A 26415-nucleotide genomic window follows, 5' to 3' on the forward strand; every position below is an offset into this window, starting at 1 on the left:
GGTTGTTGTAAACAGGCGCGTAGGAAGGAAATTGACATTGGGGCCGCGGAAGGGGTATGCTGGGGAGGGGTGTCCCCTCCCGTCGAGATTTTATTTCAATTTTAAGCATTGAAGGACTCGATTTCCTGTGAGTTCAGGTTTTATTTTCGTGTTTTTATCTGAACCCTTTTTCGGTTGAAATAACATTGTAAGCAACAGCGATATGTTAATAATTGTGCAATCATAAATTATTATAAACACCAGTATTTATTTCTCTTTCAATATTCATATTTACACAGTCTCACAATGTATGTTAAATAACTAATTGGCACAGTTCACCTCTTCATAGTGAAGCCACGAGTGTCTTTAGAACCATTTCGTGTTGGATGCCCCATGTTCAGTTTTTAGTGCCAAAAGATCTCTATGGAAATCTTAAACTTCTAGGCAGATTTGGAACGTCCATTTTTAAGTCAAACTTTAATGTGATGAGTTTGAAATAATACATATTGCTGGCTATTTAATGGCAATTCTATTTTAACGATCATGACGACTTTAAATAAAGATTATTGTATTTTGTAAGTTATATTTCATTTGTAAAATAGCCTTCCAAATATTTCAGTAGTTTATTTATCATTACTATACTTACTATTATTATTGTCAAGGAACTCTTCATAACAGGTTTATGACAATACACAATAATGTCATACCATGAAAGGTGTAAATGCGATATACAACGCGTGTCAGAGATTAGCGCATGTCCCTCGATCGTTAAGGACATGATAAATGGATAAGCCAGTTTTATTACACACGCACGGCTTCTGTTCGGTTCATACCTTAAAAATATGGTTGTTTATTATAGTAAATGATTGTTATGCAAAGGGTCTTGTAAAGTTAAGAAATAATACGATAATAACATATAACCAAATTCAAAAATAATCAGCGTCAGATTTCTTAAACAGTTAGAGATTTATTGCAAACTTAAAGTTGACAAATAAAATATATTCTGCTAAAGTTGTGTAATAATGACGAAGGTATTCGAATTTATTCAATGTAAGCGAATAGCACAAAAAAATATATACGAAAAATGGAGACGTAATGTTTTTCTTACTTAAGTATGGCGCAACTTCATATAAACACTCTTCATCTAGTTGTAGATCTTGTGTACTTTTTCACCATTCATTGATTTACTTGTTTACGTGCTATGAACACTGTATAATGTTTTACGGAATAAACATATCTTATCGTAACGACATGCATGGGTCGGATATGCAACCATGGAAACGTTTTCAATTGTAATCATTATTTTTACACAATGCTTCAAAGAGAACCGTGCACACTCATAGCTGGACTGCTTAAACAATATTATGTGTGTTTGTTTTTAAACAGAAGAGAAAAACAATAAACCAACTTGACAAAACACAAATTAAAACGTGCAATTCTAAGTTTCTTCATACTCTAGCCGTCCTTAATCCTTTATTTAAAAAAAATGAACATTTTTATTGCCATCGCATCTTTCTCTACACCTTTAACAAATTGCATAAATAGTTTAGGCCTATAACAAATTGCATAAATTAAGACATAATGTTTATATATGTTATTCTATTTTGTTACATATAAAAGCAAATAAGATTGTAAAATTAGTTTAACAAACATCGGCAACACAATCCGTCGCCTCGGGCCATAAGTTATGAACCGGGAATTATGAGACCGGATTTTACGAGGAGAGACCGGGAAATAGTATCGCCCAGATAATAGTCGTATGTAACCATTCTGAATTTTACAAGATCATTTTTAACAATGCACTTATTACCTGTAAACACGTAAAATGACAGGTGTTGTAAACATGGTATATTTAATCGAAAACTCCATTAATTGTCCTCAAATATGTAAAACATCTTTTCACATAACATTGATATAATGCCGTACTCAGTTTTGACCATATTAGTCCTGCTAAATTTTACTCTGGGTAAGTGTATTATTAAATTGTAAGATGTTGCAACTTCCTGTTTGACTTACCTGCCTATCTTCTTAGCCTTAGGTTTTGAGTTTATTTATACTTGCATTCGGGTAAGGCCCATTCGGAGAGTGCTCTCATGACATAGTATTGTTACTTTTAAAAGGATTTTTGAGCATAGTGTACAGACATAATGTTACCCTTGTAACAGCTACCCGGGTTCTTAAAGCTGCACCAGTGTATACATGTAGCACAGGACGCCAATTGTACGTCCCTCATGAAAAACATTAAGTATTTTTTAGTTGTGCCCTTTGATTGACACTTACATGTTTTACCACTAGACCATGGATCCGCCATGAATGATGTTCCAACAAAAATGGAAGACTTACATACTGGCTTCACAAATAATTAATCTAATTAAAGGATGTTTGAGTCACAACTATTGTCACTTTGCTGCCTCATGGTTTTTCGGAGTGAACTTTTTAATGATCAATTAGTCTTTTATATTATATAAATTTTATATATAAGGCCACAACAAATTGATCATTTGTTCGTCGGATTTGCCGCACCTAAAATTCGAAAAAAGAAAAAAAACACCTCTTTTTTGCGCCCGCACATATTATTTGGTCGCGCAGATTTTTTTTTTGTGTACTTCTGAATTTCCCCATATTTTCTGATTTGATTTTACTTGAGATTTAAACCTGCAAAGTCGACTTCGTCTTTTTTTTTGAAGGTATTTCCATGTTTCACATTCTTTGCGAGCAAACTTTCCTCGTGTCCAGTCAAAATCAAGTCCGGGTAACCACAAAACAGCTGATTATTGTTGACAATCTTTTTTGTCAGGCATATTTTGCAGGACGCACCATTGTTATTCATTTCCGGTATTTATTTTCAGTTTACTACATCAGTTTTCGTAATGAAAATACACGTTTTAAGTGAAAATCAGTGTCATAGTTAATGGATTATAGTCTTCAGTAAACAGCAGAAGTTTCACAGCGTCGAAGGCAATAATTATCAATGTGTAATTCATTGTTTTGTACTCAAAATTTAGTGCTAAATAATAACTAAATCAGATTTTGAGTGCAAACTTCTATTCAAATACACGCAGGACACACGACATTAATCATGTTTTCGTGAGTTTTTTTTTTTTAATTCTAAAATGCATTTCTTAGTATTAATATACTCATGAGTGTTATAAACAGATCAAAAAATGTTTTAAAAACAGTCTGTATTTACACATATAATACCCCCCCCCCCCCCCCCCCGGTCCAGGGGGATAGCCTGGGAAATGGCCCATGTTTTTACCTGCCAGGTGGCCCTGCAGCGCCGGGTTAATACGGTGGTTTTGTCTTCCAGCCAAATATAGCGTTGAATGGGCCTTACCTAGAGTCCCTTGGGTGCTTGGGCATTTGGCAGGGGTTTCACGAGCAGATCGTCCCTGCAGGACGAGGACTTTGCCCGGGCTTGGCTGGACCGAAAGTCAAAGTCCCCACTATTCCCCGGACCTGGGGTGGGGCGTGGTTATAATTGACTGGTGCATTACAGTACTTAATTTCTTAAAGTGGCCTGTTTCTTACAGGCATTGAAGCTATTGAGGCTGTCATGTTATTCTTTTTCAAGGCACTGACCTATAAACCAAAGGTTCGTGGTCAAATAAAAAAAAATTGTCTTCGAATAATGACAGGAATGCTGTCTTAACAATAATATCCACATTTAAATTGCTGATGAAAAAAAGTTAATAGTAAAGCATTGGATCTTATTGCCATTTGTTAAATATTGAGACAGATTTTCATGTGATACAATCAAAACCTTTTCATTTATGACTGAGAACCTTTTTTACAATTAAAAAGCATTTCTTAACATAGTTGTATGATAAATTTGGTAAGAAATATACATTTTTTTTTTTTAAATTTTTCTCTTCGTTCGCCTCTGATTTGCCTTAAATTTAAAAAAAAGTATTTTTATTTTATTTTCGCTAGTAGTAGTAGTAGGTTTATTCGGTAAAAAGACATGAACATTACATGGCACGTCATAATGCAGACAAATTATAACATATCATTATCAATGCATAGACAATAGAAACCATGAAATGCACACACAATACCAAGGATGACACAAAAAAGAGAAAAATGATTTTCACTTATTTCCATTGTGGTCCTTGAAAAATTGGTGGCAGTAACCATGGAATAGTCATGTAGTTTAGCAAAATTGTTAAGTAAAAGGATAATAAATCTAGACAAGTTATAATCTTATATCACAGATAATTAATTGCATACATTATATCACAGAACTCATTAACATTATTACTCTGCATTCATAGCCTATTACACTGCATTCATGGCCTATGTATTGTAACAGAAGACTTGAGATAATAATGTATGGAATAAAAAAATGCCATTCAAAATGGCAATACTGTAAAGCAATATTAATATCACAATGAGATATGATAAGATATAAGGAAATACGTGTTAATAAGAACCCTACATGCTAATAAAAATGAAATTATTATGATAGGTAAAAATAAAAATTTATTCTATTAATATCACAATGAGATATGATAAGATATAAAGAAATACGTATGAATAAGAAACCTACATGCTAATAAAAATGAAATTATTATGATAGCTAAATATAAAAATTTAAAATGATCTTTAAGACTGCAATAGGTACTGTTTGATGGCAGACTTGAAATGGTTAAGTTTTGAAATATTCCTTATATTTTGAGGAAGACTATTCCACAAATTCATGCCATTATTTGTGAATGTCTTTGCCCCAAAACTGCCAACCTTAGGCTTGGAGAAACGACCAGTGTTAACAAAGGTAAAACTATCCGCAAAATGATCAGACACTGGCTGAGCTACCTTATTAGACCTTGTACGGCAACCGTGCACATCACTTAGCAGTTTGAAATGTTCACCAAGATACTCAGGGGCAAGGCCATTCTTTATCTTATGGACATGACAAAGCATAATTTGCTCTACCCTTTTTGACACGGGTAGCCAACCTAAACTTAGAAATTGCTCTTGACCAACATTAGACATGTTATTCATCTTTAAAACAAACCTGATCATCTTATTTTGGGTAGTCTGGAGTTTATTTTTAAGTGACTGGGTAAGACCTGGATACCAAAAGGAACAAGCATAGTCATAGTGGCACTGTATAAGGGACATAACCAAGAGTTTTCTAGTGTGCATATTTAAGAATTTACTTTTTCTGTATCAGAACTTCAACCTGGAGTTTGCCTTACTAATAACTGACTTGGCTATGGACTCACCAGCCAGACTCGCTCGCTCCTACTTTTTTTTGGCAAAATCTGTAGAACAAATGATCAATTTGTTGTGGCCTAAAGGTAATATTAAAAAGCAAATTTAGTGGAATTTTAAACCATCGTAAGATTTAACTTAAACACCTGTTATGCTTTAAACAAATATTTTTACAGATATATCCCCCTAAAACCTTGAATTGATGTTTTGAGTTATCCTTAATTTTCATTTTAGTCTTTTATGAAATGCTTTTATTTATATATATGTCGGTTTAATACTACTTGGCATGTTTTGATATAAAATTAATTGATTTCGAAAATAAGCCATAAATTTATATAATTTGCATAGTATTTTATTGCCATATTGCTAAGCAAAGTGAAAAAAGTGACTATTTCCAGAAGTTTCAATGTTTACCTGTTATGGTAGGGTAACATGTATATATGTCTTCTCTGTAAATGGGGAGACATATTGTTATTGCCCTGTCCTTCAGTCTGTACATCACACTTCGTATGCTAGTTGGTCATGACTAGTAGATGACCCCTATTGATTTTGAGGTCACTAGGTCAAAGGTCATGGTCACTGTGACCTTGTGTGAAAAAAACACAATTTCAGCTCAATTACTAAAGATTCTTTGGGTCCAGAAACTTTATACTTGGTATTCTAGTTGGTCATGACTAGTAGATGACCCCTATCGATTTTGATAACAGTAGGTCAAAGGTCAAGGTCATGAACTTGAGTTGAAGAAACAGTTTCTGCTCAATAACTTAAGAATGCTTGCACCGAGGAACTTCATCCTTGGTATGCTAGTTCATGGGTCATGACTGGTAAATGTACCCTATTGATTTTGAGATCAGTAGGTCATAGTTCAAGGTTACCATGACCTTGAGGTGAAGAAACAGTTTCCACTCAATTAATAAAAAACGCTTGCACCCAGGAACTTTATACTTGGTATGCTTGTTGGTTATGACTAATAGATGACCCCTATTGATTTTGAGATCAGTAGGTCAAAAGTCAAGGTCGAAGTAGATATTCACTATTTAATACGGGTGAATTAAACAAATTTCACTGTTATTGTTTGTCTCCAGTCCAAAATTACAAATTTCATGTCCATCATTTATTTTTTTCTCAGATACGACCAGAAAATAGGGGAGGCAAGTGCTTTTTCAAAAAAGCAATCTCTAGTTAATTACTCATAATGTTTCTTATAATTAAATTCTCAACATTATCTTAACAAATGTTGTTAATAATTAGCATTGGTCTTGCGTAAATGGTGCTTATAGGATTTAAACCTCATTCATTTTCCTTTCATCTGTCATTGCAATGTTAACAACTTGCGGAAATTTTGTCAATTGTTTGTTTATTATGGAACACTTCTTCAGGAAATTTGTGTGAAGTTATGACCTTGAGTTATTCCTCAGATTTTGTGTATTTGGGAATGGCAATGGTACCTGGGTGCTTAACTTATTTAGGTTTCAAGTCACAGTCAGAATATTTGATATGAAAATAGAAGGAATAAAGGTTGGGTCATAGCAGCCGACCTCGACCAATTTGCATTTCTTGAATTATCGTCTGTAAGAATTATCACAGTTTTACTGAATAAATGAGTATAACAACCAAACTAAAAAGAAATCAGAAGAGGTTCAACCAGGAATGAAAATTAAAACCCAACATGGGCAAACCAAAGGGATTTAGACAAACTCAAAATTGTGTTATCTATATAAACTCAGCCCAAGTGCTGGGAAATTGCTCAAAATCCTTGAGGTCAGACATATGTCTGGCATCAAAAGTCCAATATAGAACAAAATCAGCTATCAGTTTACATGTATACCTGCTTTATTTTTCAGGTCTTTGCCAGGCAAACGTAGGGTGTTCCAACTGTTTGTATGGCCTTTCGGAACACTGTGTACAGGAAGGTGAGGAGTTCTCCTGCCTTTTTGGCTGTATGCCTGGCTGGGTAGGGGACACATGTAACAGGACATGTTCACGCTCCAGCTGCAAGGAGTGTATCATCAATGGAGGCCTTGAAGAATGTACAAGGCTAGTACCTATAAATATATAATAAAATAGACCTACACAGTTTAATATATACAAAATTATTGTCATATTTTATGTCATATTGAGTGCGTCAATTGTTGATATCTGGCGCATAATATTCGCGGGATCTGTGATAGTCTCTGACATTTACATTACATTTATTCATGAGATGCATTTACCAAAGTACCAAATGCTGTCATTTTCATGATGTATTGTCAGTGAGTGACGCCATGTCAGTTTCTATTCTTACACAATCTGTTTACACAAATGACTTAGAAAAGACATAGCAACTATATTTGAAATTTCTTGCTGGTCAAATTACCATTTTTTCTCAAAATACTGTAAATGTCCTTTAAAACAAGCATGCAACAATAGTAGCGCCGATTGTCTTTCTTTGGGCCTATTTTCCAATTCTGTGACATGAGCAATGAATACCTTAACCTAAGAAAATGTGCTTAATTCCTATGCATATAGCATTTTTACGGCTGCCATTTTAGGGCACCTATTGGCGTCATGCATACACGGAAAGTGGTGTTTAAATTGCCATATCGGTATTTTGTGTATAAAAAAAATGAAGCCATGTTTTCAGTGGACCATTTTATTGACTTACACAACATTGTATATAAACAGCTATGATGCAGCAGATACTGAATGTTATTTCATTTTTTTCACTAGAATTTAGTGGATTTCAAAAAGCGGTTCTTGTCTATGTGCCCTGCATGTTTAATAGGATGTATACGGTATGCGCTAAATAGTTGCTAAATAGCAAATCGGTTTATAGTGACATTTTATTGCTTAAAGCTTATCAAACACTTTATAACAGGTTATTGAATGGGTTCAGCATATTTTCACTAAGTCTTGTTCTCTTGTATTAAAATATAGCACTCTGTCAGCCTATAAGTTTTATTCATGATAATCATCATATTCAAGCTACCTTTCTCATTTCTCATGTTTTATCAACAGAGTAAAAGTGACATAACTAAATGTGCAAAATTTCTGGTTCAGACTTATCAACAGGGTTCATAAGAAAACAATTGATTTCTTTAGGAAACAACTGTGACATTTGTGTGCTTGCTGGAGTTTTGATGTCTGGTATATGTTTTATTTAATTATCCTTGTTCAGGTGTTATGCAGGACAATATGGCCCTCTCTGCAACATACCCTGTAACACAAACTGCAAGGGGTTTAGCAGCATGGACGACACATGTGACTTCTACGGTAACTGTTTGTTCGGATGTAAGCCATTTTGGGAAGGCCCCAGGTGTGACCATCACAACTGTACAATAGAGCGATGTAATCACTGTCGGATATCTACATACAAAAATAAAGAGTGCTACCAATGTCATGAAGGTAACTTCACACACTTCATAATAATTCACCTCATAATAGAGATTGGTTTATTATAGTCGGCAATGTTAAAAAATGCAACTTTACAGCCATGTTACAAGTTAAAATTCTTGCTTCTTCTAAATGATGAGTTGATAAAGGAAGCGCTGTTTTAATAAGGGATGGAAACCGGATACCGAATCGGTATCCGGATATTCGTATCAAGTATTCGAATACTATCCGGATCAAATTGTTTTCATAATAAGCAAATTTCCTATTATATGTCACCCACCTTCTGTTATTTGACATAATTGTCCACTTAATTTATAATTCGTCATATGGCAATTTCACTTTTTCATTTATTCTTTCTCAGTATTAATAATTTATAATGTTATAATCAAAGCTAAACAACTCATTTTACGTCATAAAACTCATGATGAATACCACATAAACACCTCGCGAATATGATAGTCACTTCGGCCGAGGTGGTTGCTTGGTTACTGCCACGTGCTTTCGAGTTTGTTATTTATCAGCAGGTTTCATGTTAAAACACTCTTTGATTATTTGATAGTCGATTGTAATTTTATTTCATTACATTGTTTGATTTAATGCAATACCTGCAATTTCTGTGGTGTTTTGTAATGAAGGATATAATTGCGGAAAAGATAAGAAGAGAAAAAGATGATCTGATTTTTCTTTATTTACATGCGTGTACTTTTTTTATTTATCAATAAACTAAACATGTTTACATATCGTATGAAAAATATGAAATAAGTATTTTATTGAAAAGTGAAAAGATAAACAAATTTGTTTTTGTATTTATTGTTCAGATAGCAATAATTTCTTCATGCATATTCATAAAAAATATGATTGGTCATTAATAGCTTTGATTGCACGACCCTTATCTTGTGATTAGACGATCAATTCCTACGGATTAATGATCAATCCGTTTAATATCAACTAGTTCCAATTAGTGTCAATTAAGCACATCTGAGATCATAAAACAACACATGTCATTGTAAACAAGGTCATAGAACTTCACAGGGTGCTGCACAAGGACACAATAACACGCCTTGTGCAAACACCCAATAGGCTAGGAGTTCCAAATAGGTTTACTCAAAGCACAATTTTTTTAAAACAGAAAAGAAAAAACAAAATGGCTTATTGAATAATTTCCCGCATATTTCTCATATTTATAAGAGGCAGGTATCGACAGCCAATGAAAATTTGGCGAGTATTGTAGTTGATCAAAATGGAGTAAACTCATTTTGGCAGAGTTTGGTTGACATTGGCAGAGTTTGGTTGATATTGGCCTTGCTTTGGAATAATTTGTCTACAGTTGTCGGGAAATGGTACCCCGATTGTCCTCGTATCACGTCAAATGTGCAATAGTTGATTTAAAATATAGCGTTATTATTTAGGTGATTTCATATTGGACAAGTTATTTGTCCGAGGTAAGCTGTATTTGGCCGAGTTTTGGCATATATTTTCGTAAAATGTCATGTATTGGTATCACGATTGTCCCTGTATGGCATCAAATTCTAGATACCGTAGTTTATTGGTGATAACTGATATAACTTTGATGATGAAGAAAAGGCATTTAAAGTGTACATCATTATATGTGACAAACTTTACCATTTCCAATATTTTAATGCTGCATTTGAGTGTTTGAGTCTTTATTATTTCATTATTTTTAGGATATTATTGGGACAGTGAAAGAGAAGTGTGCACTGCGTGCAGCAGCAACTGTTTGAACGGAGCAAATGATTGCAACACACAGACTGGCGACTGCACACACTGTAGATCAGGATACTTTGGAAACCGATGTGATAAGCAATGCACTATTATGAACTGTTTAAACTGCAGCTCAAGTGCAAAGTGTAAAGTGTGTCAATCTGGTTTTTATCCTGCTCAGAACAGGGCAGTGTGTAACTCTTGCGATGACCGCCACTGTATCGGGACTTGCAGCCAGAGTACCGGGGACTGTCCGGAAGGCTGTGAGGCTGGCTGGTATGGAAAAGACTTCTTCTGTAATCTGGAGTGTAAGGTGAACAACTGTGCACAGTGTGCCCTCGGGTTCATGAACACAGAACTGTGCGTGCGATGCAATCCTGGCTACTATGTGAATGATGGTGGCTGTACAATATGTCCTGAGAATTGTAAAGACAACCTCTGTTATGAGTTAAAAAGCACTTGTAAAAATGGTTGTAAGGCTGGTTACTATGGTGACAATTGCCAGTGGGAATGTAACAGTGGCTGTGACAATGGGGAATGTGATCCGGATACTGGCAATTGTGTCTGTAAGTATGGCTGGTTTTCTGATAGATGTGACCGGTTGTGCCCCAACTACTGTTCATCTGACACTTGTGCCTCATACAATGTCACTGCTGGCTGTGCCAGTTGTGAACCAGGCAGATACGGCAGGGTCTGTGAACTGAAATGCAGTTCTAACTGCTCACCTAAGGGTTACATCTCCAACAACTACATATACTGCAATAAGGTGAACGGTTCCTGTGATGGACCGTGCCAGAATGGATTTTACGGTCACAACTGCTCCACCACATGTCCAGGTGGTTGTGGGGGCAGCTGTGATCAGGATACAGGGATGTGCATTTCTGGCTGCGAAATCCACAACTACGGCAAGCTGTGTCACTTATGCCCCAAGAACTGTGTTCGTTCCCAGCTTGCCTATAAAAGAACGTGTGACATGGACACAGGGGAATGTTTCCTAGGCTGTGCAGCAGGATTCTATGGGCCGCTTTGCAGTATAACCTGTGATGCAAACAAACATTGCAAGGACAACAAATGTGATGATTCAGGGAAATGTGAATTGGAGTGTGAGCAATCTGGTATCTGTGTGGGCGACTGTCCGGCCGGCTTCTTTGGGCCGAAGTGTGACAAGAAATGTAGCTCTACTTGCACGGGTGGTGTTTGTTCGAAGGAATTAGGTAAGGGGGTAGGCATGGCCTGTTTATTTTCAAATAACAGAGCGGGTATGAACTTGTATGGATAGATGAGACAGAAGTAAGAACCCTAAAATATTCTTCATTTGAATTAATGTTTTTATTAAATGTATTAATCTGTTTTTAAGCTAGACTATTCAAAGAATAAGGAGGGCTTTAATACTCGCCCTAGCGTTGGCATCGGTGTCAGGTTAAAGTTTTAGGGCAAGTTGGGATTTTCACTTACAACTTACTGCCTGATTGACTCTGGAACTGAGTTAAAGTTGAGGGCAGTTTGGGATAATTATTAATAACTTCTATACCCTTCATTCAATTGACTTAATACTTCACACATTTGTTCAGGACCATCACACAATGAGGTTACATAACTCCATATTATCCTTAAACAAGTTATGGTCCATGATTGACTTAGGAACTTAGGTTAAAGTTTTAGGGCAAGTTAGGGTTTTCACTAATAACTTCAATACCCTTCATATAATTCACTGAATACTTCACACAGTTGTTCAGGGCCATTACATTATGAGGTAAGATAACTCCATATTATCCTTTATACAAGTAATGGCCGCTGATTGACTAAGAAACTTAGGTTAAAGTTTAAGGGTTAGTGCAAGTTGGGATTTTAATAAAAAAACTTATTTACCCTTCATTCATTGCAATTAATAATTGCACAATTAATGACCACAATCTTACAATAAGGTCACATAACTCCAGTTTAACCCTAAATGCAAATTATGGCCCTTGATGGATTTATTTTTTATTTTTCTTTGAATTTCTTTTGACAGGGACATTTTAATATTCTTAACAAGGTTTTCATAAACTTTAAAGGAAAATCAAGTTATTAGAATGACTTGCGTCATTGTTTGTTCGGGCAGGCTGGTGGGAGGGCAATGTCAATGTCACCTTAATATGTATGTTATAATTTTAACTAGGTTTGACCAAACTTGGTATATGCTAAAAGTTTATGGAGACCTTTCATGGAAATTCATTTGAGGCCCCTAGGATCAAGGACAAGGTCAAAGTTACTATAGATAGAAAAATGTTTGATATTGAATAACTTTAGTAAAGGTCTACATATTGTGACCAAACTTGGTATATAGGAAGAGTTTATATAGACCTCTCCTGAGATTGTGTTTTGGGCTGGAGAGTTATGGTCTAGGTCAAGGTCACTGTTGCTAAAAATAGAAAGATGGTTAGTACTGAAACATTTGAATAAGGGTTGACATAGTGTGACTAAACTTGATATATAGAACAAGTTTATGAAGACCTTTCATTGGATTGCCTTTGGGCACCCTAGGGTCAAGGTCACATTTATCGTGTGATAATTTATTCGATCATAGAATCTCAGGACAATTATCTAATAGAATGTGTTGCGCTTTGATATCATTATTGTAAAAACAGTTAATGTAAACAAAAAATTGTGTCAGAGACCGTGTTCGAACCCGTGTCGCCAAAATTGCAGTCAAGCGTTGTATCCACTGTGCTACTAGGGCTAACTCAAAACAAGTGGTATATTTAAGATATATACCTAACTTGGTAATATTATGTGATAACATCGACTAGCCAATCACGCATTAGAGATTAATTTTACTAGGTAGACATACAGTACACTCAACAAGTTAGACCCACTTTCCTCGTCTTGAATAATAAACATTGAATCATTAAAGTATTGCCACTAATTTTGTTGCATCATAAAGCAGCCGACTATTTATAAGATTCTGAACCATGACCTCTGACATCAAGTGCATGATCATTACAATGTAGAATATACTATATATTATTGGTAGCTAAACTAAAAATAGCTATGACTAGTTTAAATTCAAACCCCGAGGAACATGGACACTCGATAAAATCATTGTGTTGGCCGGCAGTCCGCGAAAATCCGCGGAGTGAAACGGAAAGTGGGTCTTACTCTTTGAGTGTACTTTACCGAGTAATCTTTGAAATTGCAAAAATACAAAATAACTGCTAAACTAAAATAAATTGTAAACTATGTGGTACTTCAGTTAGTAAGTTTCAATGCATCAAACACATTTATACCAAATTTATGTCAGTTTTCGACAATTTTCTTTTTTTCTTGCAAATTGAGCATCTGGTGTACAGTTGCTTTAAAAACATGGTTTTGTCACATCGAGTTTCTTGTTCAATTTTTTTAAATGTGATTTTTTTATTGCTTTTGATAGGCACTAATTACATTTTTATTGTATTCACTTCTAAATCATTTATTATATGATGTCATTAATGTTTTGTAAGTGTTTAATAAGCTTTTACTAAATCCCAATGTACCATTTAAAAGAAGTTTTTCTCAAGATATTCTTTATCTTGCATTACACGTTGACTTGGGTAGGTTCATGTGTGTATGGGTGCCTGGATGTGGTGATGTACGGTACTCAGTGTGACAAGCTGTGTCCGGTGACATGTGTGAACCAGTCATGTGACCGCAAGACTGGACACTGCATCACCTGCGGGATCGGCAAATATGGCAGCATCTGCACTGATGGTTAGTTACAGGATGAAAAAGTAGCGTTGTCAAACCTTTGAGTATTATTTCCCAAGAGCTTCGTCTACATCTTAATAATATAAATGAAATACATAGATAATGTGTTGTTAATAATTTCTAAATTGAATGTAATATAAACAAGTCAATGTACATTTATCTTGTGATTTTTGTTCGCTCATATGAATTTATGTATGTAGACTGCTTGCCGGGATGGTGGGGCGAGGGTTGTCGGGAAACATGTGGCCACTGCAAGGACTCAAACCCATGTAACATCATCAATGGCAACTGCCCCCTCTCTGCTGGATGTGAGGTGGGATGGACAGGGGCAAAGTGCCTACAGGGTAAGTGAAGATTGTAAATCCTCACATAACCTTCAACCACACATTCAAACTTCTTTGATAAGGTGTGATAATAAAAAAAAAGATTTATTTAAAACTACTTTGTGCAGGTTCCCAAAGAAGCCACCAAATGAATACGGCTGAGAGATCCAACCTTGCCATTGCCCTTGGTGTGAGTGTTTCTGTGGTGCTGGTCATCATAGTCTTGGTGGCCATTTTCTACTGGTGGAGGAGGAAATCCCACGAGAAGACTTCACATAATGAACCTGAGCCAGCTGTGGTCTCCACAACTACTATTGTGAGTACAGATTTCAGATGTTGAGATCTTCAAGGTCTCCACAGCGAGTACAGAGTTCAGTTGTTGGGATCTTCAAGGTCTCCACAACCACTATAGTGAGTACATTGTTCAGTTGTTGAGATCTCCAAGGTCTCCACAGCCACTTTTGTGAGTGCAGATTTCATATGTTGAAATCTTCAAGGTCTCCACAGCCACTGTTGTGAGTACAGATTTCAGATGTTGTGATCTTCAAGGTCTCCACAGCCACTTTAAAGAGTACAGATTTCAGTTGTTGAAATCTTCAAGGTCTCCACAGCCACTTGAGAGAGTACAGATTTCAGTTGTTGAGATCTTCAAGGTCTCCACAGCCACTTTAAAGAGTACAGATTTCAGTTGTTGAAATCTTCAAGGTCTCCACAGCCACTTGAGAGAGTACAGATTTCAGTTGTTGAGATCTTCAAGGTCTCCACAGCCACTGTTTAGAGTACAGATTTCAGTTGTTGAGATCTTCAAGGTCTCAACAGCCACTTTAAAGAGTACAGATTTCAGTTGTTGAAATCTTCAAGGTCTCCACAGCCACTGTTTAGAGTACAGATTTCAGTTGTTGAAATCTTCAAGGTCTCCACAGCCACTTTAAAGAGTACAGATTTCAGTTGTTGAGATCTTCAAGGTCTCCACAGCCACTTTAAAGAGTACAGATTTCAGTTGTTGAAATCTTCAAGGTCTCCACAGCCACTTGAGAGAGTACAGATTTCAGTTGTTGAAATCTTCAAGGTCTCCACAGCCACTTGAGAGAGTACAGATTTCAGTTGTTGAAATCTTCAAGGTCTCCACAGCCACTTGAGAGAGTACATATTTCAGTTGTTGAGATCTTTAAGGTCTCCACAGCCACTGTTGTGAGTACATATTTCAGTTGTTGAAATCTTCAAGGTCTCCACAGCCACTTTAGTGAGTAAAGATTTCAGATGTTGTGATCTTCAAGGTCTCAACAGCCATTTTAGAGAGTACAGATTTCAGTTGTTGAAATCTTCAAGTTCTCCACAGCCACTATTGTGAGTACATATTTAAGGTGGTGGGATCGTCAAGGACCCCACAGCCACTTTAGTGAGTACAGATCTTAGGTAATTTTTTTCAAAAAGGTGCTATAGGTATTTTTTTTCCAAAAAGATGCTATGGCTACAATTTTCTACATTATTTTTTTCATAACAATGAATAAGATGAAGCTACATAAATTATTTTTGAATCTTACACTGAGGTACACTTTCTATGTAAAAGACACTTTGAGCCCAAGCATGTTTGTCATAACTGAGTGTGTCTCATTTTGTTTTACACTTTACCTTAATGCACTTGCTGAAATTTCATGGTTTATTCAGGAGGCCATGGGCAGTGGACTGGATGAGCCAGGTTCAGGGGACAGTGATAGGGACAGTGCCCGCAGTGACACCAAGCTACTTGCAGAGGAAACATCGGGTCTGCGGGTGACGTCAGGTTCGAGTCTCAGGGAGAGCCACCACCACAGACTGTACGAGGGGCAGGTGCTGGTTGGAGGGACTTTCCATGATTGCTGTGTCCGCATCACTCATCTTGGGGGTGAGCAAAATTGTTCTTTCTGTAGTATTGATTTTAGTCAATCTGGTAATATGAACAACTAGAGTGGTTTTCTTACAATAATCTTGGGGTATTTTTTTGTGGTGTGACCATTTGTGATATTGTTAGAATCTGTCACATCTATTTTGCTTTCCAGAAGTAGAGTCAAAATCCAAGGAAGTCTGGAGGCGCCTTATGAATGAGACTGAGATACAAAGGCTGTCATGCTCACACTCAAATGTTGTACAGCTCTTACAAACATACCAAAACAGAAGTAAGTGGTCTTGATTAGGAAGTCTGAGTATAAAACTTGTTGATTTTATTTACTTATTGGTTATAAATTATACTGATATTGAACAAAAAAAACCCTGTTGTTTTAGCATAAACAATACTGTTGATTTTCCTTGCAAAATTCCATTGAATACTAGTTTGTGTTGTGGTTCTAAAGATTTTCCCCAAAAAATATTTTTCCCTTGTCTCCCAAGGTATATTCTGTGTGGCGTTTGATGTGTGTATGAGGAACAGTCTCCATGACTTTCTGCTAGCCATGCCTCCTGGTCGTAAAGGCAACCGAGACATTGTCATTCCACTGACCAAGATATGTGTGGACATTGCAGCTGCACTTAGCCATCTGCACAGTCTGCATGTAAACAGCCTATATTTTCCCCCACAGTGTTGTTGTATGGTCAATTTAGATATCATTATCATTAAGTAGTGAATAGGATGTGTTATCATTTGTAAATATCTGTCATTTTTAGCTCTACTATTCGAAGAATCAGGAGAGCTATACTACTCACCCTGGCGTCGGCGTCGGCATCACACCTTGGTTATGGTTTTGCATGTAAGCACCTTAAACTCATTATCTCAGTAAATACATCAGTTATTGCATTGAAACTTTGGATATGTATTCCCAACTATCTTACATACTAAATTGAGGAAGTAAGATAACAATTATTTGAATATAATGCAAATGATACCGTAGGCCTTTATTATTCGACTTTGAAATTCTGGTTAAGGTTTTGCATGTAAGCACACATAGGTTAATATCTCCGCAACTACTTGAGGTATTGCATTGAGACTTTATACAATGGAAGTCAACCATCCAACCTACTTAATTAACCAAGTTAGATAACTCTAGTTTGCATTTAATGCAAAATAATTGCCCTTTATTATTCGACTTAGAAATTCTGGTTAAGGTTTTGCATGTAACCACATTTAAGTCAATATCTCAGCAAATATATCATGTATTGCATTGCAACATTAGATATGTATTCCCAGATAACACTTTTTTTGAATATAATGCAAATTATGGGCCTTTATTATTTGACTTAGAAATTCTGGTTAAGGTTTTGCATGTAAGCACACATATCTCAGCAATTACTTGATGGATTGCATTGGGACTTTATACAATGGTACTCAACCATCTACTTAAATAACCAAGTAAGATAACTCCAGTTTGCATTAAATTAAAATAATGGCCCCTTTTTTATTCGACATAGAACTTCTGGTTAAGGTTTTGCATGTAACCACTTTTAAGTCAATACCTCAGTGAATACATCATGTATTGCATTGAAACTTTACACACAGGCTCCCATCTATTTAACCTTCTTATTTAATCAAGTAAGATAACTCTATCTTTTATAATATATAATTTTTGCCCCTCTATTATGTGACTTAGAAATTCTGGTTAAGGTCTGGCATGTTAGCACACATAGGATAATATCTCAGCAACTATTTGATGTATTGCATTGAGACTTTATACAATGGTATTCAACCACCCAACTTAATTGATTAACCAAGTTAGATAACTGTATTTTGCAAATAATGGCCCTTTATTATTAGACTTAGAAATTCTCGTTAATATTTTGCATGGGTCAACATTTATGTTTATATCTCAGCACACCATGTATTGCATTAAAGTCTAATCTAACAGTGATCCATGCATGTTTCGCCAAAACTTTTCAATCCTTACATTGAAAAGCGGCAGAATAGTCGAGCACGCTTTCTCTGTGACAGCTCTTGTTATCCGTAAAATTTGTTGTTCTTAACCTCGCAGTTGATGCTTTTTCTATTGTATCTACACAAGTGAATAAGTATTTGTTAACCGTGTTTATTACCTAGTCAAAAACAATTTATTTTAAATTTCTATTTCATATCCAGGTGCTACATCGACAGTTGAGGCCCTGCCATGTGTACATGACTGGTGCAGGGGAGGCCAAATTGGGGGACTTCTACTGGGCAAAGCTGGTCTCTGGTACTGACACCCAGGTAGGAAAAGTGTGAACTAATGCTTGTTGGAAATAGTTATGGTACCAGAAGGAAATAAAAGCTAGTGATTCTGTAATTAGGAAGTCATACATATTGATACAGGTTATCATTTTTTGTATGACCCTTTATAGAAGGTGCTTTACCTGCGGCATATGTTTTGGTTGGCAGCATCCAGCATCTTAATAACTTTAGAAGCCTTTGTCCAATCATCATCAAATTTTCATAACCAGCCATAGCGCTCCAGTTACTGGAGAGTTATCGGCCTCTAAATATAGAAATTACCTAAAGTTGGTCTTGTCCGATCATTAACTTTAAAAGCCCCATTCTAATCATCACCAAATTTGGTCACAATGTGTTTGAAATAATATCTTATACAAGTTTGTTAACAGAAATATTGCGTCAGTCTCTTGACTAAATTCTCTTTTGTTTTAGAAATTACTTAAAATTGGTCTTGTTGGATCACTTTTTTAGGGTCCTTTGTCCAATCATCTCCAAATTAGGTCATAATGTGTATGGGCAAAATATCTCAAACAGGTTAAATAACCAGAATATTTTGTGATAGTTGGTGCTCTTGTTTACTCTATGTTTGAAATAACAAGATTACAACATACCGATAAGTTGCCAAGTTTAGTAAACAATGACCATTACTACTCTGTAACATTCTGGTATCAGCTAAAATGAACAAGAACTACATTTGTAATTGATATGGATTGGGGGTGCCATGACGGTGGTTTAGATGTAAAGATATAGGGCACTACTGTGTGGCCTCTGATAGTGAACATTTGTACTCCAGGTTCCACATCTGATTCATTATATTACCAGTAAGATGTCCACAAAATGAGTTTTGATGAATGTGAGAGTATCAATGTGATATTTCCTCTATGTGTATGTTACAGACAGTAGAAGAGTTTGTGGTGGAGGGCGGAAAGATGCGGCTGGCCCCAGAGACCCTGCTGAACTCACATTACACAGACAAGACCGACATGTAAGTTGATTTCTAAATATTCCATAGTCGAAGGTCAGTGATTGGATTGCATTTAATTTGATGTACTCAAATTCACAAAACAACTGACACTTCCTGGTTTGTAAGAATATATTCCTGATGTATTGATTTATGATCCCAAAACATCTGTTTATTGTTGAGTGTTTATTCAGCAATGCAATCTGTCCAAATATTTTACAGTTTCTTATTTTTGTAACAACACAATAACCAACAGGTGTTTGATTGTCGGCTGAAAGTTAACATGAAACAGTTGCCAGCATCGGTAAACCCTTCTTTGATGTCGTTTGGCACTTGCAGCTCTTATCTCATTAGTATTCATAAATAAAGAGACCGTCCCATTCTCACACAACTATCGTACAAATTTTAAACAATATAGAAATAAAAAGTTAATTTACCATTATGAAATAAAAAGTTACTTAAAACTATAAAACATAATAATTAGTTTCAGTTTTGTGTTGTCTTCTTTTCTTGAAATTTATCACATATTATCTGAAATCCTTATACAAATTAACCCCAGATTAATGCCTTAAATTTCACACAAACTTATGGAAGAGTTCATCCAAAATCCTGACTTATGGAACCAAAAATAGACCCTCCACATACGGCTGAGGTTGACTTATGTCCGTGTAAATACAGTATGTACATGTACATCGGAATGGAATATCATATCAAGTCTGCAGTATAGTAATAATAACGAATAAGAATGGGCACCAACTTTATGTATGCGTAATGCGTCATACTGCTTTCTTTTATTATCCCACCATACCTCTTTATTGTGACCATTGAAAGTCATGGTATCTAGGCAGGTACAGCCGAACCCTGCTGGCTCGAATTCGCTTGGCTCGAATTCCTCTTTGGCTCGAACTAGATGGAAAGAACCGATTTCTTTACACTAAACGTTAACATTCCTGCTTGGCTCAAATTTTCCGAGGCTCGAGGTATTTTCACCGGTCCCTGTGAGTTCGAGCCAATGGGGTTCGACTGTATTCAGGATTTTTTAAGAATTCCATGTCTGCTTTTTAGGAATTTCTTTGATTTTGCAGGTAAAGTAACGTGTCTGAAGCACAGTTCAAAATTCAACCATTTTATGTGTGTAAAACGTAATGTCCTCCTATTGTATAATATGTGTTAATTCAAAACTCTTTTTGTCATGAATTGTGTCATTAGTTATACTAAATAAACATTAGACTTCACAATTATTAATTGTTTAAATTGCCTGTTTGCAGATGGGGTCTTGGCCTGATATGCTGGGAGGTGATGTCAGTGGGGAAGGTCCCGTATGCAGGTCTAGATGAGCAGACGTACAGACAGACAGTGCTTGATGGGTCACGCCCACCCATGTGTGCCTATATGCACATGTACATGTATGTCATCATAACTTTATGATAGTGTATTAGTTTTACTATAAAAGTAAAGTAGGTGATGTGCAGTTCTTTGATTTCATTTGGTGATTGGATAAAATCCAATTCAAGACCATCACATGCAGCTGCTGCACTTCAATAGTGTTAATTCTATTTTGCTGCTATATCGCAAACACCTTGGATCGAACTCGTAGGGAAAAGCTAAAATACGAGCCTCAGGAAATTAGAGCCAAGCGGTAATTATGTCTTCCCCATTCATGGAGAGACATATTGTTTCTTTCCGTAAGGCATTCAGTCATCATAACTAAAAAACGCTTGTACCCAGGAACTTCATACTTGGTATGCTAGTTCTTCAAGACTAGTAGATGATTCCTATTGATTTTGAGATCAGTAGGTCAAAGGTCAAGGTCACTTTGACCTTGAGGTGAAGAAACGGTTTCCGCTCAGTAACTTAAGAATGCTTGCACCCATAATTACATACTTTGTATGCTAGTTAGTCATGACCAGTAGATGACTGGGTCAAAGGTCATGGTCGCCTTGAGGTGAAGTAACAGTTTCCGCTCAATAACTAAAGATCCTTTGTGTCCACGAACTTCATACTTGGTATGCTAGTTGGTCATGTCTAGTTGGTGACCCCTATTGATTTTGAGATTGGTGGGTCTAAGGTCAAGGTGACCTTGAGGTGATGAAATGGTCTCCGCTCAATAACAAAAGATCTCTTTGGGTCCAGGAAGTTCATAATTGGTATGCTAGATGCTCATGACTAGAAGATGATCCCTATTGATTTTGAGATCAAAACGTCAAAGGTCAAGGTTACCTTCAGGTAAAAAAAAATGATGGCAGTGACCTTAAGCTTAAAAATGGTTTATGCTCAATAACCAAATAACGCTTCCACCTAGGAACTTCATACTTGGTATGCAAGTTGGTCATGACTAGTAGATGACCCCTATTGATTTTGTGATTGGTCCGTTAGACAGTCAGTCAGTCCGTCAGTCTGTTCATCACACTTTGTTTCTGCTCAATAAATAAAGAACGCTTGCACCCAGGAACTTCATACTTAGTATGCTAGTCGGTCGTGACTAGTAGATGACCCCGATAGATTTTGATATCAGTAAGTCAAAGGTCAATTCACGATGACTTTTAGCTGAAAAATGGTTTCTGACCAATAAATGAATAAACGCTTGCGCCCAGGAACATCATACAATGCAAACTTTGTTCATATTTTTAAAGATTAATCAACAACACTTTTCTCTTCCCTTTTTTATATGGATGAATAAACAAAACTTCACTGTTGGTTTGTGTCCAGTCCAAAATAACAAATTTCATGTCTATCATTTATTTTTTCTCAGCTACGACCACACAATAGGGGAGACAAGCGCTTTTTCAAAAAAGCAATCTCTAGTTCTTACTATCAGTACATATAAATCTGTCCTTTACAATCAGTTCGAGCCAATGAGGAGATCGAGCCAGGCGAGTTCTAGCCAATGGGGTTTGACGTGATGTGTAAATTGATTGGAATATTTCTTGACCTTTTTTCTAGGTATTGCGTGCTGAAGAGCTGCTGGCAATATTACCCAGATGACAGACCAAATGCAGAGCAAGTTCTCAACCAGCTCCTGGATGTTCAGGTAGAAGTAAGCTTGAACGGATCTTTTAATTTGTATGTTGGAGCAATATCAATGAATAACGTGAAGAAATTGTGCGCTTACAATAGTAAATTGTATGCTTATGTGTTGACTTGATCCTTGTTCATAATTACCAATTGTGTGATGACAATAAAAAAGGAGTTCCATATGGGTACTTGTTTTAGAATTTCCAGTATGGCCAAATTTTTGGATCTACTTACCTGAGGTGGGAAAAAAGTTTTTTTTGCATACCAAAATTAAACCCTGTTTAGTCGCACAAGGTAAGGGCCCTTACGGCAATGAACTAGAGGCACAAACAAACACCACACCTAATGATTCTTGGATAAAATTTTGCCTTAAACAGTGGTAGAGACACAGTTCACCCAACTCAGATAAGTAAATCCAAAATATTGGGCATGCTGGAAATTCTTACCTTGCCCATGGGCAAAGATAAAATAAGTACCCATATGGAACTCCTTTTTTATTGTCATCACACAATTACCTCCCTACTGTCGTCTGTAACATTATGGAAACCTTGTCTTGTGGCAATATTAAGAATGCAAATTAATTATTTCTCACTTCAAATGGAACCATAAAATGTTTTCACGACCATCCAAGAAATAATGCTGCTTCTCTGAACGATTTAAAGACAGATTTGACTATAAACATAATCTGAATCACAGCACGCATATCCATGACAACATCAAATTATCACATATCCAAACGCATTTATTTTCATACGCACAAAAGAGTTCCAGCAATTTATTTTTATTTTATTTTGTTTAACTGAGGTGGGAGAAAAAGCACCTACCAATGCAGCTCATTTAAGATAGGTTCATCCCAACCCTCGCACAGGTTAACCTTATTTCCGCAAAACACCCCACGCTCGGGTCGGGATAAACGTATATTACATTGTCGGCCATGGAAGATACTTGTAATCTTTCCCCTTTACTTTTTTAACTTAGAAATTCTAGTTGGGTTTTGCATGTAATTCAATTTTAAAGTGATCCATGCATGTTTCACTAAACTTTGCAGTTCCTTAAACTTAAAAGGTGTGCAATAGTTGAGTGTGCTTGACAGCTCTTGTTTAAAGTGGAGTTTTGCTTAAAAAGAGATTTGAAGTATTTGTTTTTCTAGACAATGAATCATTTGGCATGGATATTGGCTACAAGACTGGTTATCCACTTCAACCCTAAGGTTTCAACTAGGTTAATGGCTAGAAATTTCAATTTTTCATATATTCACAGGGAAGAGTGTCTGAATCTAAAGAAACTGCCCTAGAAAAAGAAAGGCGCCATGGACAACCATTGAACTCGAGACAGCTGCCAACATCAAAAGAAGATGTGTCTGTAATCCTAAACCCTAAATTTGGTGCACGGTATGCTAACAAACAGTTTCCATTGTATGAAAACCAACATTCCATAAAAGCTGAAGCCTGTGATCAAGATACATTTTCTACCAAACATACTGGTATTCCCAGTGCAAATCCTGGTGCTACCGGCAGACCAAGTGCTAGACCAAAGGCCTCCTACCAGGAGCTGCCACAGAATGATCAGGGAAAGTCATCTGCCCAGCAAAACCCAACCATCCATCATCACCCAACCACCCAGACCCATCATCAACCAACCACCCAGACCCAGCATCGCCAAACCTCCAAGACCCAGCATCGCCCAAATACCCAGACCCAGCATCAACCAACTACCCAACATCAACCAACCACCCAGACCCAGCATCACCTAACTGCTAAACCTCAGCCACATGCTCAATGGGGCCCGATGCACAATGATCAGCAGAGGAAACATGCACCCCTGGAGCATCCTGGACAACTGTCAGCACACAATAAGCAGAAGAATGACAAACTTCAGGATGAATACACCAACCACTACAGTAACCCTTCTGATAAAGGAGTTTACCAAGCTAACTTCTTGATGAATAAACCTGAAAGAAACCGTGATTGCACATCTTCCACCACTCCTCACCAGGCATTTAGGCAGACTGAAAACAGTGTCAAGTTGGCAGACAGTGAAATCTTTGAGACAGAAATATAATGAATCTCAAAATGGCAGTTCCATATAACCTCATTTCCATATCTTGACTAAATTGGAAACTTATCTGTCAATTGTTTATATGTGTGGAGAAAGTTTATTTTGACTATTTGCCATACTATAGTAAGACTTACTGTAAGTGCTTTTTACCATAGGTTGTTTTCCAATAAGCAGATATTTATTGGGAACATGTAGTTCGAAAATTAAGATTAACACCGTTTATGCATGACCACTAATATTTGATAAGGGCATTTGAGAAGATAATTGTGATAATTTATTGATGAGAATTTAATCATATTCTTATGATGTTTCTTTACAAAATGATTTTTTTTTATAAAGATAAACTTTGCTATTTATTCATTTATTATATTTTCTTTTCCATTAAGTATACGACAGCTTTTGAGCATGTGAGCAATTTCCACAATGCAATAAATAAATAATCGGTGCCGAAACTGACGACTTAAAAAATATATTGTAAGACGTTTCATTATAGACTAAAAATGGTCGTTCGAAACATCAGATTACTAGAGATTTTAGCTTGTGCCCCGGCGTCCTGGAGCGATTGCAGTTTTACTGTAATACTTATTTATTTTGTAACTGTATCATAGGACACATCAGCCTGTATTGACCTGTATTGTCACTTGTGATATAATTCTATGACATTTAGTACAGCTATGTAGCCATATTACTTAAGAAATAAAGCATAATGATGAAATTGTATTTATATTTTATCTCCCTTGTTTGGCAAATCAAGAAATACTTTGTATACTTTTGTGCCATGATATTATTGAAAATTATTACTACAGCGCAATTTAACATGTATGTGTATCCAACAATTATATATGAAAGTGTCAAGTTTGAAGTTATATTTTTTACGCAGACTATGTTTATGTGTGACCCTCGTAAACTTTGCTTGTCTGTATAGCCTTAACCATGCGCCTCTAAACAGGCTCTGTGTTTATTGTTTGACCAAGTACTGGGCTTGTCTCTGTAGTTTCCAATGTATTAGTTCAAGGACAGTATTCAGATTATAGATTTGTTGCTGTAATTTATTACATGTTATTTTATATTCAATAAAGGCCCCACAATTTTCATTGTGGATGCTCTATAGTAATCATCTTGTCATGGCATTCTGTAAGTTTCCAATTGTTTTCTTAATAACTTTAAAACCAAAGACATCAGCTAAAAACTTCAAAATAGTTCATCACAGTAACACTTTTTTACCACAAGTAACATAACTGTGATGTGAATATCGATAGGTGTAGAACCCGGTATAAACATATTCAAATTGAACAAGTGAATTTACTTTTTATTACAAGCTTTTGAGGATTAGATGAAATATATATAAAAAAAAAGTTGAAGCACTATGTACTGAAAGATGTGAATGAAAATTGAAACAACGATTACGAGCAGTAATATATTGAACTCGTGAACATTTGAAGAACTATAACTCTGTGGCTTGTGATACTAATTGAGGTAGTGATGCAAAAGAATTTATTTTTCATCAGAGCTTGAAAAGTATGAGATGAACGTGAATCATTAATTTATGCCAATGTTGACTTGTTACATTTTAAAAACCATAACTCTGAGACCTGTTGTTTATAAATTGCTTCCCTGTACAAACAAAGTATGTTTGAAAATTATTCATAACTTATGCCAGTGTTAACTGGACATATTTTAAGGAACATACATTTGTGACCAGTGGTTAATGCTGTGTTTCTTGAATAATTATGGAATATAAAAATAATATTTGAGCATAGCTTTTGGCATGTAGTTTAAAGTGCTAGCTTGGTTTTCTATTTTTGTTTATGACTTGCAATACATGACTGTATTTTGTTTGTTGTAGATTGATGTTATACGGAGCGTTTTGTTAATAAAAGGAATACTAAAACATT

At 36.0% G+C, this 26415-nt stretch overlaps 1 protein-coding gene across 2 annotated transcripts; it reads left to right on the forward strand.

Moving 5' to 3' along the window:
* The first annotated feature begins 1775 nt into the window (after window positions 1-1775).
* Window positions 1776-26415, forward strand: LOC128213210 (epidermal growth factor receptor-like). 2 transcript variants are annotated; one of them, XM_052918767.1, is made up of 15 exons: window positions 1776-1945; window positions 7041-7233; window positions 8354-8580; window positions 10254-11504; window positions 13864-14016; window positions 14214-14357; window positions 14465-14652; window positions 16005-16221; window positions 16376-16492; window positions 16704-16864; window positions 18379-18486; window positions 19383-19471; window positions 20716-20853; window positions 22391-22484; window positions 23723-26415. In XM_052918767.1, the coding sequence occupies exons 1-15, from the start codon at window positions 1897-1899 to the stop codon at window positions 24521-24523; spliced, it is 3930 nt and encodes a 1309-aa protein (XP_052774727.1). In that variant the 5' UTR covers window positions 1776-1896; the 3' UTR covers window positions 24524-26415. The 2 variants fall into 2 exon arrangements, with proteins under 2 accessions (XP_052774727.1, XP_052774729.1); XM_052918769.1 differs by having other exon boundaries at window positions 22391-22478.

This window comes from Mya arenaria, chromosome 13, assembly GCF_026914265.1.
Source record: "Mya arenaria isolate MELC-2E11 chromosome 13, ASM2691426v1".
NCBI classification, from domain to species: domain Eukaryota; kingdom Metazoa; phylum Mollusca; class Bivalvia; order Myida; family Myidae; genus Mya; species Mya arenaria.

Excerpts from the sequence above, each read along its gene's own strand:
- LOC128213210 (XM_052918767.1), top strand. The coding sequence starts at position 1,897 with ATGCCGTACTCAGTTTTGACCATATTAGTCCTGCTAAATTTTACTCTG. Across the intron at positions 8,581-10,253 it reads GTGCTACCAATGTCATGAAG|GATATTATTGGGACAGTGAA; the intron begins GTAACTTCACAC and ends CATTATTTTTAG. Across the intron at positions 11,505-13,863 it reads TGTTTGTTCGAAGGAATTAG|GTTCATGTGTGTATGGGTGC; the intron begins GTAAGGGGGTAG and ends TGACTTGGGTAG.